Genomic DNA, 17,480 nt, shown 5'->3' with positions numbered 1-17,480 from the left:
AACTTGTAGCATAGCCTACTAAATGAACTGGGCAGGACATATTATTTAGCCCTGTAATATAGGCTAGCATACATCAGAGAGAGATGGCAGTAAGGGTTTCCACATGAAAAAAATGTTTTGAAACTACCAAAATGATGAGGATACAAAATTAGTAGTGGAAGTGTGAAGAAGCAGAGAGTGGGTACTGTCAGGTCAGTCTGATCCTGATCTGCAGAGATATTTGAGCCACACACAGACACACAGACAGACAGAGATTTCTAGCTTTTATAAAGAGATTACAAGTTTGACACACTTGAGATCATCAGCGTGCTGAGTGTGGGACTGTGCTGAGTTTGTGAGGGAGACACTCCGGACAGACCAAGTAAATGTACTACATATTCATTTACATGGAGTAGTGTACCGTTTATCAATTGGATCCGTGTTATGTGGCAACATGAGGTAGATTCCAGTGACAAATGACTTGAGGCAGAGCGACCAAGACAGGTGGTGAGAGAGCTTACAGGTTAATAGAGGTTGAATAGGAGAAGGAGGACTCTGACTACATTTGAAGCATACTTATAACCTGGTTTTGTTTACATGGAACATGGAGAAACCGGGTTTTTCCTCTCCCCGTATAGGTGAACATTATCCAGGTTTCTCATTGTCTCTTTCTCCACATCTCTGTCATTTCTGGACTGAATGAGTTCCCACAGCAGTTGCGGATGAACCCAGTTTGGCTTTTGGCTACCTGGAGTCAGCAGCATTTCTCACTCTCAACAGGATCTGGCTTCTCCATCTGACCATTAGTAATGGAAGAAGAATGTGACAGTGTAGTTTATCTTCCACATTACTGAAGTTAGACTTTATTTCTGCCTATAGATACATCATACATACATATCCTTTGTCCTTTATCCTTTGTTCTTAGTCATGTTAGCTAACTTTGGTAATCCCATGGCCTTTAATCTAGCGCCATCATCAGGTCAAAATGTAACTTTGTCCAACACTTTGGTTTATGATCAACTACCTGCAAAACTATTGAGATTCCCATCAGACTCAGCTGTTTTCTGTGTTTAGTGCTAATTGTCAAATATTAGCATGCTATGGTGAACATTGTAAAAGTGCTATCGCTAACATCAGCATTGTCATAGTCATGGTAATAGAGTACTGCAGGGATGATGTCTGTTTGTAGGCCAACCTGGAAGTTAGCATGCCATCGTTCAATTGACAAAAAAAATAAAACAATGGGATTGTTCATTGGATTTTGGATTAATTTACACATTTTGTTCAGTAAGATAATATTTACAAATTAAAAGTGTTAATGCAATCTCTAGAAGCAAAAGTTAACGTTAGGCTATAAATTAACTACACCACTGTGTGATAATGGATTTTGACGTTAGAGATGGGTTATCTTCCTATGTCCCATTTGTAGGTTTAGGTTACTAAAAAACTTGGTTATGGTTAGAGAGTGTTCATGGTTTTGGTTGAATATTGATACTGAATTTTCCAATATTTAACAATGACCACACTTATTCCCTTATATAATAAATTGCTTTGAGATGTCCTAACATAAGAATAAAATTGTGTTGGCAGTGAAAAGTTTGTAGTTTAATGAAAGAGTTCATATTTATAAAAACATAATGCACAGTGTAAAAGTGTATAAATGTAATCTTTTGTAACAAACATAATATGGCCTTATAGAAATAAGAACATAATACAACATAATGAGCACATTCTCCTTCTTTATAATGCCAAGTACAGTGGGTGCTACAAAATGTTACTTGGTCAAGAACTCGTCAAAAATACATATATTCTTCTCATGATCCTGGAGAAATTTACTTTTTGCTCAGCATATGGTTTCAGTGTGGCAGCTATACTGCAGCAGCAGCCACAGTACAGTACACAACATCCAGCTTCACCATCAATTGGATGTGGCCTTCAAATGATATCTTAGAACAGTGCTATTTTTTGCCTTGTTGGTTAGGTGCACAGAGGAAAAGTTATCCAGCATACATCCCTTTGTTTTTGGAGAGAAATGTAAGGCTGCATGCACCTTGGGAATACACTGGGAATGTGACACTGAACGTTTTACTTTACAGAAAAAGCATCTTAAACTCAAACCAGTGTGGTTGGCTGAGGCTGATTTTCATCCGTCTCACAGACATTTCTAGGTGACGGTTTAGCTTTTCAAACAGGTGTAACTAATTGCAGTAATTATGCCCACATCCCATTTACTGCACGTGTGCCTGCTACTGCACATGCTCAATGGCTAAACTAAACAAAGCCATCGTTAATGTTATTAGTTACACCTGTATCCAGTATATTCCTGCTTCGACACATCAAAATGTCTGCAGTGGGAAAGGTTTTCACTGTTTGCAAGGTCACACAGGGGTCCTTCAGGTAGTACTGGAAGACCAACATGGGGTCCCTTGGAGCCATAAAGATGTTTTCTAATGGGGTTTTATTTGAGAGGTTCCAGTAAATTTTTTGGAAGCCACAGGGTAACCTGGCAAAACTGTGAATTATGTAATTTTACTTGTCTTTTACCCATACCCATTGTTTTTTAATCATGGTTGCACACTACATAGTTATATTGTAAATAATAAAATATGAATAATGAATTAATTATTTGTTAAAACATTTCCTAATACAGAAATCACTGTTTCTTACATATATTCCTACATATACTGCTGGACTACAATTGTCTGGCTTTAAGAAATAGTTCTTGCCGAGACTTAGTGGAGAAGATAGACATTGCTCACATGTCTGCACAGTAAATATGAAGCCAGCAGCTGGTTAGCATAGCTTAGCATAGGGACTGGAAACAGAAGGAAAGAGCTAATAGGTCCCTTTGTTTTCAGTCTTTGTGCAAAGTTAAGCCAACTTTCTCCTGGCTTCTACTTAAAAGAAAGATATGATATGGTATCAATCGTCTCATCTAACTCTCAGCAGGAAAGTGAATTTGCATATATAGTACATCTACTCTGTCAGCTAACTGCTCATCTCAAACGCATACAGAGAAAGCTATACATGCTTTTCTCGTGGAATGATGAACGAACGACAAAAGTCCAGGTGGTCTTAGCACTTTCTCATAATCTTGAATTTATTTTAACAGGTGTAAGCAGTTGACGTACCCAGAGGACCTTCCTCAGATCTCTGTGGTCTTCATCTTTGTGAACGAGGCACTGTCAGTGATCCTGCGCTCCGTCCACAGTGTGGTCAACCACACTCCCGCACACTTGCTGAAGGAGATCATCCTGGTGGACGACAACAGTGACAGCGGTAAGACCTTTCACAGCGTTATTAATAGGATGAAAAAATATAAGGGTTGCTCAATTTCTTAGCAATGTGTAACCAGCCTTTAACCCCCGGCCTCTAACTGTATCAGCTTGACATGAATTGATGGCAGCCACTGTGGAAGTTTTCTGAACATTTCCTTTTTGCATCATGTTTAATTGTTTCTCCTCCACAAGTGTATCCTCTCATACTTTAAACTTCATTATAAAAATCATCAAACTTGCAGAACCTGCCGTTTATCATTGTCTAATGCTGTAGGTTTGCTTATGTAGTTGAGACAGTCACCCTATTTATCATGTTTTGTCTTCCCTAGTGGAACGTGAGCTAAGGCGTCATAGACGGATGAATTACTGTGATGTTTTTGGACTTGTGCCAGGATAGTCAGTCTTCTTATGCTATAGTTTTCCGAGTTTTCTGCTTGTGTTTTGGTTGAAGGGATAGGGAACCCCTGAGGGTGGACTCTCGAACACCAGGTTTTAAAATAGCTGTATAAAAAGAGGAAAAAGAAGGGATGGGATTTGTCTTGTCCTTTTCTAAACTGCTGCATACGTATGTCTCCAATGGCGAGGTGGGAAAATGCTTCAGTTGTTTCCACACCATGACGCCCACAGCAGCTGACGATGATCGACTCCACATCCCAAAAGCTTTCCTGTTTGGAGAAGGAGGGACAATGAACTAGATTCCAGACGACACTTGGCCCTCCTTCACTTGGCACTGAGTAACATGCCTGCCTCTCTCAGGCTGGCAGAGGAAAAGGGCGCATGAATAACATACTGAAAGAAGGCCGAGCGGGAGTTACCACTGGCACATCTCCGCTCCCCGCTGAGTCTCTAACTGTCTACCATTAAACATGAAGCCGTTAACAGCCAGTGACCAGACAAAAATGGAACCTGTCCGCTCCTCTCATTATGTCAGTCTGCGCCACCCACTTTGACTCTCACAAGGGTTTCCATGAAATACATTTTTGAAGGACAGCCATATTTTCACTATAAAGACTGCAATATTTATTGAGAGTATTTAATTTAATTATATTTCACCTCTCCTCCTTCCCATAAAATGTTATCATTGCAAGGTTATGCTAGCAGTTAGACACGTCATGGTAACAAAAACTCAGTACTTGGAGTAACTTTATTTATAAGCAGAAAACTCTGAAACATTTCTATTCTTTCTATACATTGTTTTTTTTATGTAGTTTTTGACAATGAGTAACCACCTTCATCAACAAAGGACATTGTGATATTTAAATCACAAAATTGGCATCCCATTCCAACTAATGAAACCCTGGAGAGTTACTCACTTTGCCACAGTAACACTTTAAGCATGGAAACTCTTCTGAACTGTTAAAATAAAGTCGTCTCCACCCAGAAGAAGTGACAAACTGAAACTGCTGTACAAGCTGTGTTTTAAAACAGCAGCGAGCGAAACAGAAAGCCAAACTCCTGTTACAGCTTCTGCCTCTGTCACTTCTTTAGTAACCTTCGCTGTTAAGCATCACAGACTGGGGTTTACCATTAGAGTCCTGTGTGCAGTTCACTGACACCAAGGTACATGACTACTAGGTGTTGACGTTCTTATCTTCCACTTGCCTTGTGCATGCTTCATATGAGGTCAAATTCAGTTCACTTTCAGCCAACACATCCGTCAGCGGCTCTTACTGTATGTTTACCATCAGTGATGATAATTTGTGCAGATGTGTGAGCTGTTTCTTGGGAGCCGCTCTGCTGTGACATTAGACAATTAACATGCAGGCTGGACTGCTTGACCTTTTCTGGATGGCTCTGTCTGTCCTCTCTCATTTAAACAAGGCTCAGTGAGACGAGCGACGGTACAGCCACACTCACTCCTGGCAAAATAAATCACGCACAGGAAGCATGTTTGCCTTGTCGCCGCGACACGTTTCCTTTGCTGGGACAGCGGTGACATTTATTGGTGGCTGAGAGGTTTATTCACACTGGTTCCAGCGGTCTGAACTAAATTCACATTCCCGGTGATGATATTTAGCTGCGTGTGTGTCAGGCAGCACAATTCATTGTTGTTCACCATGTTAGCAGCAAGGATAGGCTTAATGAGCCCTACAGGATTCAATCCCAGCAAATACCACCACCAAATTGATAACTTAATGATTCATATAATGAAAACAGGATATAAACTGAGGACCAGTTGAGTACAGCTTGTATTATTATTTTCGAGTGGAGCTAAATTACTTCAAACATTGCATGCATTAAATCAAATTAAAGCTTCTGAGTGTAAGATTTGCTTATTAACATACTGCCGAAAATTAGTTTGAGACATTGCGTCATTTGCAGAAAATAATTTTTGAAGTAGACAGTGTTTCTATTTACTATTACTGATCTTCCTTTGTTCTCCATTTGGTCTAATTTAGCTCAGTTTTTTGCTCAGTTCTCAAGTTTTTGTTCCAAACTGACTCTTCAGTTGAAAAAAACAATTAATGAGCAAGAGTTTGTCTTTGATGCACTGTAGTCGAGACGCTTGCATACAGCATTCAGTTACTTGCAATCAGAAAGGAGTGTCCAATATGTTTATGTTATATGTTTTATCTATAGAGCAGGTAATACAGTAACCTGGCACTAGATATTAAAAGAAACGAAGAGGAGTGATGAGAAGACAGAGTAGAGAAACAGAATTAAATTCAGGCTAGAGTAAATCCCTGGTAGCTGTTTTTCATAATTTATCTACCAGTGATTCAGAGAAAATCAAGCATATGATGTTGCCTGAGTAGAATTTTAAATTAAGGGGATGTAACAATGTTAAGAGTAGGTTAAGGGTGGAGGAGTCCAAAAACACGAACTCATTTACCATTGTGCTGTTTCCAATAAATGTGTGAGAGGTGGATAACCTCCATATTGCCGCTGCATGGATTATTTCCACAAAGCACAGGTCTAATGCCAAAATGTTTCCCACTTACAGTCGAGGGCTCATACTGTAGCGCTGCATTTGGATGTTATTCCTAAGAGGCTGCTCTGCCAGGATAAGTAGCATCATTTTACTTCTGGCAACAATTTTTTTTTGAATATTTAATGAACATCACATTACTTGTGGTGAGCCAGTTTACCCATTTAGGCAACTTCACTAGTCTGCTTGTGACAGATCAAAGCGATCAATTTCAGACCTGTTTCCGTATCGGTGTCTGAGACAAGTCCATAAATCCACTGTGAGAAGACTGTGGCCTGTGGTTTGTGGAGCTGGAGTAAATCTCTTCTCTGAAAATGATCATGACACAACAAAACACAACTGACAGGCTGATCTTACTGGATAAAGAATATCATGCAGGTTGTTTTTTAGGGTATACTCGTAGTTAGTGAGCACATGCGAGGCAGTATGTGGGAGGATATAATTCAAGCGTTGCAACATATACTGTAAGTGAATTCTAAGGCTTTACCACAGTTTAAATAATCAAATGCATGTTCAATACCTCTATCCTTAACACAGCGGCTGCCATAATCTCCCGTCGCCAAAGGAATTCATGGTGCTCCTCTTGAGTCTACTGTGCATTCATTTTAAATTCATAGCATGATGGATAGTTATTTATCCTCCGCTATGTTGCACTGCCAGTCCGTTAAAATGTATTCCCTGCTCCATAATTCTCCTCCCGTGGATGCAGTCCAATGTTTTATTTGCTAGGATCAGAGGGAGGCCCATAACTTTTCTCCTTCCCAGCAAAGCCCAGTAATTATTGCTCTCTAATAGCTTTTATCATATTGTAGCTGCAGGGTAGGCTGATGATGAAGGAGACTCATTGCACAGGTTCAAAAGCTCCAACAGTACATACAGAACCAAATTGCAAAGGTCTCTGGACCCTCAAAGAGGAACAATGCAGCTTCCAACTGTGACTGATTCAAATGGGAATGCAGTAAAGTTGAAGCTCATTATTTATAAATGATTTTACGTGACATTAGTACTAAATGTTTCTACCCACCACTCTGAGATGCTTTATACCAAAGAGATGAGAGAGAAAAAGGTCTAACTTTGAAGAGTCCAACTTTCTCTCGGTGGAGTTTTTTAACTGGCACTTCGGAGACAATTAAAACTTTTGGGTTTTTAAAAAAAATGTTTTAAAATATTTTAAAAGAGGTCATTTGGATAAAAGCAAACCTATATAACGTCAATTCTAAAATCATCACTTTATATTAGACAGAATTGGTAGGTAAGTGCTGAGATCTTTGACTCAAGTCAATTTAAACAGTGAGTAACATTTAGGAGGATCTATCGACAGAAATGGAATGCAATGTTCATAAGAATAACATATTTTCAACAGAGGGAGCGGGCCCTCGTCCAAGGGGTCAGCCATGTTGAACCACCATGTTTCTACAGTAGCTCAGAACTGACAAATAACTGGCTCTAAATAGGGCCTTTTTGCATTTTTGTAGCCACTGTAGTTTCTCCTACATGCTAGGAAGGTGAATGGTATTCAGTTGGTTGCAACTTTACTGTTATGTCACTAATCCCAACACACTTGTCCTTTAACTGTAACCATTAACCTTTAACCAACAAAGAAATGCTAAAATAATATTTTCAAGTGAAGTCCTGCATAGTGTCAAAAGTAAAAGTAATTGTTTGAAAGAAAAATGCCCACTTTGACTGATATATTATTAGATGATACATTAGATTCTTGATACTGATGCATAATTATAAGTATTTTGCTGTTGTAGCAGGTGATGCTAGTTTCATGTAGTTGAGTCCAGTGATTTCCACTCTATAAGGCTCTGTCCTCCCTAAAAGGTCACAAGATAAATCTGAGGGCCATGATTAGTAGGGGAGAAAAGAAGGAAAACAAAACCGGAAACAAAATGTTCTTTGTGTCTTATCTTTGCTTTTTTGTGAAATATTGGATAATTTAACCTCTTTGGACCTCAAACAATGAATGAATGAACAATCAAATAAAACACTGAGACATTTAACAGGGGAAATTATTGTTTGGTGGAACTGTTAACAACTCATGGATTTAAAATGCGAAATCTAACTATGCCGTATTTTAAATCTTATTAGATTTATAAATGTAAATCTGCCTTTAAAGTAGCATAATTGGAAATATTTATGTAAAGTAGAAGTACCAAAAAAAAAAAATGTAAGTATAATACTTGAGTTCATGCACTTAGTTACTTCCCACCTCTGGTATTAGACACGTACACCTACATCTACAGGCAGCGTGTCTTTGAACAGGGGGAGAAACATGACCAGTAGAAGTAGCAGATTCAGATATAGTACCAATTTGCAGTCACAGCGCTAACCACTGATCCATCCTGCTGCCCAATTGTTCATGTTAAACATAAGAGCACTATTGAAGTAGAAAACATCCACAGACAGACAAAGACAGATACCAAGTTCCCATGACTCCCATGACTGGTTGCTTTAATTTGGTGTCAAACGCTAACGCCTGTTTGCTTCAAGGGTCACTGCTTCCAAATTCGCCCTCTCTGCCTGCAGCCAGCACAGCTGTACAGGATGCTAAGACCTTCAGGTAGAAAGAGACTCCTACACTCACTGCCTGTCCTCAGTCACACAGACAGGGGATTAGACTGCCATTTTTTACTCACTGGCTGATTTATGTTTTCGAGCCAAAGTCAGAAGCAAGGTGTGGATGCTGTTTAGAGACGGTGTGCCACGAGTGTCCTTATTAATCTCTCCCTCAGAAAGTGGAACGCTCAGCAGTAACCCAGAGGAGAAGCTCAAACAGCCATCTATCCTCAGACGAAACACAGACAGCAATTTGTGCATCTGGCTGTTTACCCGGCAAACTTTGTTTCCAGTGATGACAGCCAGCCTCATCTGTGAGAGCAGAGCAGAAGGGATGTTATAATCCAGTTGGAATAAAGACGTCAGCAGAGGAATAAATTAGATAGCTGCACTGTACAGCAATGAAAGTAACCTTGAAGATTGTCTGTTAGGCTTTTTAAAAGAATGCTGCTTTTGTTCGTTTAATTAGATTTATTGTTCTGTGATTTAAAAACATAAGCTGCCAAATATCACAACAATTTTCTGAAAAAATATGTGAGCCTTCAGTTGATATTTTACCTCTCTCATCAGTTCAGTATCCTCTTTTCTCACTATTTGCAGCTGCTATCATGAATGTAAAGTTGTCAGTCAGTTGTCAGGCAGCAACTGGAGGGAATGGACAAGATGCAGAAGGGGGGCAGAGAGGTCACAGGGCAGGTCTGGCCAGGTCTGGTGTTGGGCAGTAATGCCTTACTTAATAATTACAGAAATTTACAATTTTGGGGGTTCGGCTTGTTTGCGAACCTCTGAAACACACGTCCAGCGGTAGTGTGTGCCATTAATTGGACCATGACTTAGTCTAAATAAGAATGGTGGGAAAATTCATTTTGTCTGTTTTTTGTTTTGTTTATTTGACAATTACTATAAAATGACAATTAGCATGGTTAGACCACCATGGTACCTGCACCATTAAAAAAACATCAAGAAAGTAACAGGACATATTTCCATAGTGGTCCTCACAGAGTTCTATAACTCTGTGATTCTGTTTGATGTCTTGTATAAGGGCACCTCGGCAGTGCCTAGGTGGAGGAACTGGCACCCCCCAGCTACCAGTCCACACTCGTACTGTGGTCTGTGCTGTTTATCATTAGATGAGCCATTTATATCTACAGACGCCGTTGGTCGCCCTCTATGGAGTCTGCCATGTTTCTACGGTAGACCAGGACAGACAAACCAAACACTGAATTTAATCGGGCCTTTTCCGTTAGTTTTGCAGCCGACGTAGTTTCTCCAACTGCAACTTGACTGCAAGATACCACTAAATTCTACTCACAAGGTGTTGATGATCAAGATATACCTCCAAACTATACACTGGCTGCTTGTCAAACAATTATACCTTGTCTTCTCTTTTATACATGAAGCACAGATGATTTGTTGTGTGAGTATGGAGGCTTTGGAGTTGTTTAAAGACACCTGTGATGGGGCGGAAGTAATTTAACTATAGTTACTTTTTCAATTTGTAGTGAGTAAAAACAAAAAAATGTCTAAATGAACACTAACTTTTATTGCAGTCCTGACATAAAGACTCTAAGGCAAGTTGGGCCAAGACCCATTAAACATTTGTTTTCGGTTATCGTGGAAATACTGGTTCATATTGTCATTTGGATGTCAACTAAAAAAAGGTTCTCTCTAATCTGCCCTCTTTCAGTGGAGCTGAAATTCAACTTGGACCAGTATGTGAACAAACGCTACCCAGGCTTGGTAAAGATTGTGAGGAACAGCAAGCGGGAGGGCCTGATCAGGGCCAGAATACACGGCTGGAACGCAGCCACGGCTCCTGTCGTCGGCTTCTTTGATGCCCACGTCGAGTTCAACACCGGCTGGTAAGAAAAGGTCATGTTTAACACGACATGGTCTAAGCTGTTTCTCTGTCCTTTCTCACCTTTACCTTTGCGGTTTGCTTTTTATGTTTTCAGTACAGAGGGATGTCATGTAAGATTATTACCGTTGAAATATGCAGTTTAGTCTGCCTTAAGCATTTTGATATAATGCCAGGCCATTTTCTGACTGAGACAGCACTTTTCACTCGAATGACCCTCATTATAAGTCAGGGTTTATCATTAAGAAGCCTTTCTCTCTTGCATCTCCTTTTTAAATTGTGAGCTATGGGCTTTGGTTTGAGTTAAATAAAAAGACATACCACTTTAAATGACACTTCCTGTCCAACAAATACACATTTATGACAAGAGAGAGAGCCAAACACTGTCAAAGGCGAGAGAGAGTGTAATTAAAGAGGGAGCTCAAATGTTGAGATCATTTTACCTGCAGGCTTTGGGCTAATTTTGTGATATGAAATTACTTCTGGGGGTCTCAGTCCAATGTCTGCCTGCTGCTTAAGTTTACCAGCAAACAAGTCACTCAAATAGATGTAATTGGCACCTAATTTGAGCCTGTCATGCTGTCAGTGTTTGAAGATGAAGTGTAGCTTTTGTTCCCTGGGAAGCTGCCTGGGAGGCAAGAGGGGGACAAGGGGGGATGAAGGAAGAAGAGGAGGGATGGAGGAGGATAGCAGAGAGAAATGTGTCAGTTTATAAATTGTCTAGTGTCCATGGGTACAGCCTTTTTGGCTAACTAGATACAAGGAATGTAAAGAAATACTAATACATTGTTGGTAAATGAACAGACAGTGCGCTCTGAACTTATACGACAAGCTTAAGCATCCCCAACACCCCACTTTTACTCTTAACTAAGTTGAAACACACTTCAGTCATAGACAGTAAGGTGCTCCACATAACTTCAGATCTTGGCTTACAGTCATCAAATTCAAACTTTTTTTTCTTCAGTATGTAATCCAAGGTGTAGGTGTCTGGAGGTGTAGATAGTTTTAAGAGAAATTAATCCTTTGTTGTGCAGGGTAAAGCTTGACTGAAGTTGGATATTGAAGCTGTGCTCTTTGCGTGCCTTGACAGTAGTTCTGTGAATTCAAAAAATCTCTCAATGTGTTCTCAGTCTTTTGGCTACACATTTTCAGATTCTTATACACATTTACATCGTCTCAGGCACATTTATATATTTGTGTACATGTTCACAAATCTTGTTACACTTGCAAATCTGAATACACATGTTCTTACACGTAACTTAACTTTCATCTGGATGCACAGACTTGTTAAATAGTGCAGTCTGGCCAAATTAGTTATTACGGTCAATGTTTTATATATTGGTCAAAGTAAGAAGCTAAAGTGCGAACTAAACTACTAAATATAGTCATTGGTGATTGTTTTCATAGACACTTCGGACCAACTTTGTGGAAACACTTTTAATTTCCGTCTAGACCTTTAACAGATACACAGCTTTTATTTATGATCAGATTGGATATTCGGTTTTTGAACACGAAACATGAATACTTATTTGATTCATTTAGGTTTTGATGTATTTTATTAACAGCTCAGTAAAGTATAAATAGCAGTAAAATCCTCGCATATCATGCCTCACGGGTTGCAAACAAAAAAGACACGCCTGTTAAAAGCAAGCTTTACGTTCAGTTTATGAATGATACTAAACAAGGCCACTGTCTCACTCCCTTGGTTTATTGAGATGGCGTGAAAACACTTAAGTTCAGGGTGAACATGACCCAGCTTATAAAATGAATAAAGCATACACACTCAATCTATCAGCCATTTACTATACCACCAAAGACATTGACCTTGTAACTCTTGCAAAGGAGTGAGATAATGTACCTTGATTATTGCCTCTCAGCACGCTATTTTGTAGCATGAATGGGAACTTCAGGCCCAGAGGCTGTGCAAGGCGAACCGCCCAGCCAGCGAACAGCGCTCAGGGAGAAAGTTGCATCATTGCCTAGGTACATTACTGATGATAATTGATACCCTGGTGGTTCCCTCATCTGTTTCCCCATCTGTTCTTGCTCAAAAATAGACAAGCCTTTTCATGCCCCCATGTAACCCGTTCACCTCCGTATAGGCTTCCTTCCTTGTCAGTTCTCGTGCTATCCCATCACCCAACCACCCCACTCCCGCTTGCTCTACATGCAGAGGCTGTGTCAGCAAATTTCCTTTGAGTTAGTTCACCTGCTGCCATCGTGTGAATTTCACACACCTCCCTCTCTTCAGTCCCCCCCCTTACACACCCTCACCCACGTACCCGCCTCAGTCTTCCTTTGATAACCCGCTTCCTTCATTTTTTTTGTTTTGCTGCTTCAGATTTGTTTTTGTGAGAGCTTTTATTTACAGGAGTCAATGAAAAGTAGAACAGAATCCCTGTGATTTTTCTTCAAGTAGATGCTGGGTAAGGGGATATAGAAATGGAGGAGATGACAGGCATCTTCCAGAAGCTCGATCGTGTAGCTTAGATATCTTTTGTGTGTGTCTGTGTCTCCTTTTTATTCAGATAGATTCACTCTTGGTATCTATTTGTTACAATGGAAGAAGCCTCCTATTTATCATAATTCGATTATTCACCATTGCACATACAGTGATAAGTGAGATGGATGGTTCCTCTAGATGTTGTGGTGAGTCTCCCTCAATGACCTTGTACACACTGCCTGTGCATACTGAGCCAGAGACAATGCTGCCAGCTCTCAGCTGCAGTGCTGTGATTCATTGGCATAGTGCCCCCCCTCCCCCCCAGGGTGCTGTACATTTGCAGCTGAATGTATTGCTGGTTCGAATTACTGTTAAAGCAAACATAATTGTATCATAGTAGGGTGCACTTGACAGCCGTTTCCCATTCCCTCACACCATGTTGGTTTATGAGGAGTTAAGAAGTGAGCGGTTTCCACCAGAGGAGTGATGTAATTTGATTTCCACGGTTTTGCTCTGCTTTAATATGACGGTATGAAATTGTTGCCCATCATTAATGTGGTATTGCATCAGCTAAATGTTCACAATCCATCTGCTGTAACGCTCTATATCCATCCATCCCAGAGACAACGGTTGTCCATTCTGCTCCAAACAGGAGCAGTTTCCCCCTGCACACTCTGTAAATAAACAGAATTAATGGCAGGAAATGGGAGCGTGTTGTAATTACGACCTACTGTATGCCACCCCTAAACCACGCAGCTGCAGAGGGGAGGCGTAAGGAAATTGATATTTATTTGGGTTTTGAAGCCCCTGCACAGTTGCAATCTCAGGTTATTAACGATTAATGATTAGAAGTGTTGCAGCCGCTCCCTGCAGTGTGTGTGTGTGCTGGAGATAAGATTGTCATTGCAAGGAGGTTGTAATGAAATACATGCTTCAGAAAGCAACACTTTGATGAAATTTGAATGCTCCGCTGCTATGTGACCTTCTTTTCTAAGAATAAGACAAACTGGTGGAATTCATAAAAGTAAGAAACAGATAAAACCAACCTCCGCCTCCTGTAATTATGAAATATGTAATATTTGTCACATCCATATTTGATATCAGTTCCTTGTTAATATCTTGGAGCTCTATCTGCTTATAATGCTGTGCAGGTGCAGTGGTATTATATTAAATTCAATGGTACATACATTTCAGAGTTCTTGAAGGCTGAGGAAATATTTTTTTTAGCAAAAATAAATAATTTCTTTACTCTTGCTGGTGGCTCAGAGTTTATATCTGTCTGGAGACAACAAAGACGGCTGCAGCCACACTGAGTGCCTCACAGAGCACAGGCCAGGCACAACTCCAAAACCGCAGCAAAGACAGAGATTTATGCCACCTTTACATTTGTATCATATCAACCCCATCCAGAGCAAATGCATTTAGAAGTAGTGTGGAATCTACATTGCATCGTCAGAACCTTTTCCAGTTCATGCTTCTGCGTCAAAAAGCCCTGACGGCATAATGAATTCATATTCTGCGTGGATACCTTTTTACTTTCTTTAGATTTTGCATTTTTTATAGGAGGCATGAGACTGGCCAATATTAATATGTGCTCTACATGTACATGTCTGAGCTGCTCTGTTTAAAAAGAGCCTGGCAGGAGGACTGTGGACGGCCTCTCATTTACAGAGATTTAATGCGCTTAAAAATGGCTAGAGGCACTGCAGGCTTAGATTCTTCTCAAAGACACATCACATCATATGCATATGCCTCATATGTACACAGCAAGCATAATGAACATTATCAAAGCTCATTAAACGCTTTACAAGTATATATTTGGGTCCACATCACAGCGTTCATTTAACTCTTTTTAAAGTGTTGGTATTTTAGCACAGTGAGTACATATATATGAAAATGATCATACTGTATATAATATGTAATTATTGTTTGGTTCAAATTGAACAGCCCTCAGTGCTACTTAATGTTGGCTGTTGTCAGCACTAGAGTGCATTTAGAAATGAACTCCCTCACAATGTCAGTGTTAACTATAGGAGTTCACTCCACATTAACCCAGTAAGGTGTGAATATGCTTGTATTTCATAAATCACATCTAATGCAATCAACAGTGAACATACAGTAACCTGAGCTAAAACAAGACAATGTCTTCAACCCCAGTAACCCCCTATTTATTATGTTGTAATAGGCGCTATAGTGATAACTGTTATCATCCAAAATATTAATAAAACACATATAATGATGACAGAAAATAACAATACATTTGAAATATTAAATTATATATTAACTAAAATAAAAAGGATGAATGTGTGTTCTTAATACAGTTACATACGTACATACTACCAAGAAATATCCAGCTTCACAAATTAAAAGAACTGATTAAGGCTCTTGGCAGTAGCTAGCAAAGAGAGCCAACTTTTAAGCTAATCTTAAGTGATAAACAGCAAGCAAGGTAAAGATACGATCTGCAATTAAAATACATGTGAATGTGCATTTTGGGATAAATTATTCGATTCATCCATGAAAGCAGTGGTACACCAAAATTACATTTTTTCCTGCATGGATAGCTCACATGTTCTGCTGCGTTAGGTCCAATGCAGAATTAAAGGAGATCTTATTTTAGGCACTGAGGGCCCTGCTGCTCTTGGGGCATAATACTGAGCGCACTTAGATTCCATTATCTGATAATTCCCTGCTTCACAATCATTAACAATTTGAGATCCATTTATCTGGAAATTTAAAAATAAAATGTGCAATCTCATAGGGGAGGGCTGCAGGGGTTTTATGTCAGCACTGGACAGAGGAAGGACAGATAGTGAAACATTCTGAGGTTGAGTCAAGCAGATATATAAATTGAGATTTTACAGAGATATTTGTCCTGGCTTGTTACACACTGTGCTGTTTGTTTAATTCTGCGAAATGTGTGCGCAGCCTGATGTTGAGCTCCATAAAGGTACCGGCTATTATGAAAGACAAACAGGCAGCCATGAAGAGTTTATAAATCAAAAGAGCTCCTGCTTCAGTATGGACTGCTACAAGAAATGGCATGGTGGAGCGAATGGCAATGAAGGTTGTCAACATGTATTCACAACATTGGATGAGTCATCGCTGGAAGGGGGAAAAATCCTATTGTAATATGAAACGGAGAATGATTCAGGCCGATGTGGATGAATAACGCTCTCGGTGTTATGCAGATGAAATGGCAGATACAGGAAGAGGAATTACACGGGCTCATCTGTCAAACCCACATGTGTCCTTGCTTCCAGAGCGTCTCTATCTTATCAGCCTCAAAGATCCCGGAGGTACAGGAACTGCTGGCTGGCTCTGGGTTGTTTCTGGGGTTCTGAAGGACGCAGGGAGATGAATTGAAGGTGCTGGGACGGCAGAGAAAGCACCTCAAGGTTAGGGAGTATAGGAAGAGATTCAGTAGCAGCAACGCCTCAGCTAACCTCGACAAACTAACCACGTCAGGAACAGCGATACATTAAACAAACCTGTCTAAAGGTTTAAAGCCAAGTCTTCATTCCAGCACATATTGTACACGACATGTTGGCCTTCAGTCAGCAACGTTTGCTCCTACTGTCTTTTTCAAACAATGGAGTGATTCATTGAGTGAGATGGCTTTCAAACATCAAAAGGTTTCACAAAGAATTCACTATGTTGCAACCTGCAGCAGTAAGAACTCGTTCAGGCCATTTCTCTGCAGAAAAGTGTTTTTGAAGTTTAACTGTCAGATCTACTCGATTGTTTTCCACCAAACAGAATCAGCACCTAAACACATCTGTGCATCTTGCGGCACTGCAGTAAAAAAAAATCCTGAAGCCCTATCCCCACAGACCACCATTAAAAAGAGACATCTGTGAAACTGTTGCCAGGACACCTTGAACTGCAAACCAGATCAATTCTTCAATTATTGCTTTTTGTATTTAGAATTTTCAGTGAAGGTGTTATATTGGTACACCTTACCCAGAGCCTATTTTCATTTTCAAGTTTGTGATGTCAAATTTCATTACTTGCTAACTTATGATTATAAAGAAGCTTGTCTATGATTTCTTGCAGTGTAAATGTCATTTAATTAAAATCTGAAATTGGAAAAAAATGAAAAAAGGTGTAGTTTTGGTTATGGTACACCTGCATCTAATGCCCTCCGATACAACTGTTCTGCCTTAAAGCCTACTTTTATTATTATTTTATTTTTCTCATAGAGGTGTTCTAGCAATGAGGTCACAGTTAGTATTGGTGTTGTACATGAATACATTATACTGTGAGGTTTTTCTAATATTCTGCCAACACTACATAACACCACCTTTAACAATGACCTTCAACATGAACATATAATTGAATTTACAAAACCTTTGTAAAAGCAGAATTTATGGCGGTCTTTCATAGCATACAATGTTATGCATAAGTTTAAAGAAATAGTTTTTCCATTTT

The 17,480-nt window shown here is 39.7% G+C and overlaps 1 protein-coding gene across 1 annotated transcript in view; it reads left to right on the top strand.

The window, feature by feature from the left end:
- Positions 1-17,480, top strand: part of galnt9 (polypeptide N-acetylgalactosaminyltransferase 9) — a 78,252-nt gene that overhangs the window by 19,054 nt on the left and 41,718 nt on the right. Inside the window, exons 3-4 of the mRNA XM_035659288.1 lie at positions 3,092-3,258; positions 10,436-10,610. Of these exons, the coding sequence (XP_035515181.1) occupies positions 3,092-3,258; positions 10,436-10,610 (342 nt within the window). The remainder of the gene's footprint in view (positions 1-3,091; positions 3,259-10,435; positions 10,611-17,480) is intronic.

This window comes from Morone saxatilis, unplaced genomic scaffold (assembly GCF_004916995.1).
Source record: "Morone saxatilis isolate NCDOM2014 unplaced genomic scaffold, NCSU_SB_2.0 Contig16, whole genome shotgun sequence".
NCBI classification, from domain to species: Eukaryota; Metazoa; Chordata; class Actinopteri; family Moronidae; genus Morone; species Morone saxatilis.
This window is presented reverse-complemented; position numbering and strand designations above follow the sequence as displayed.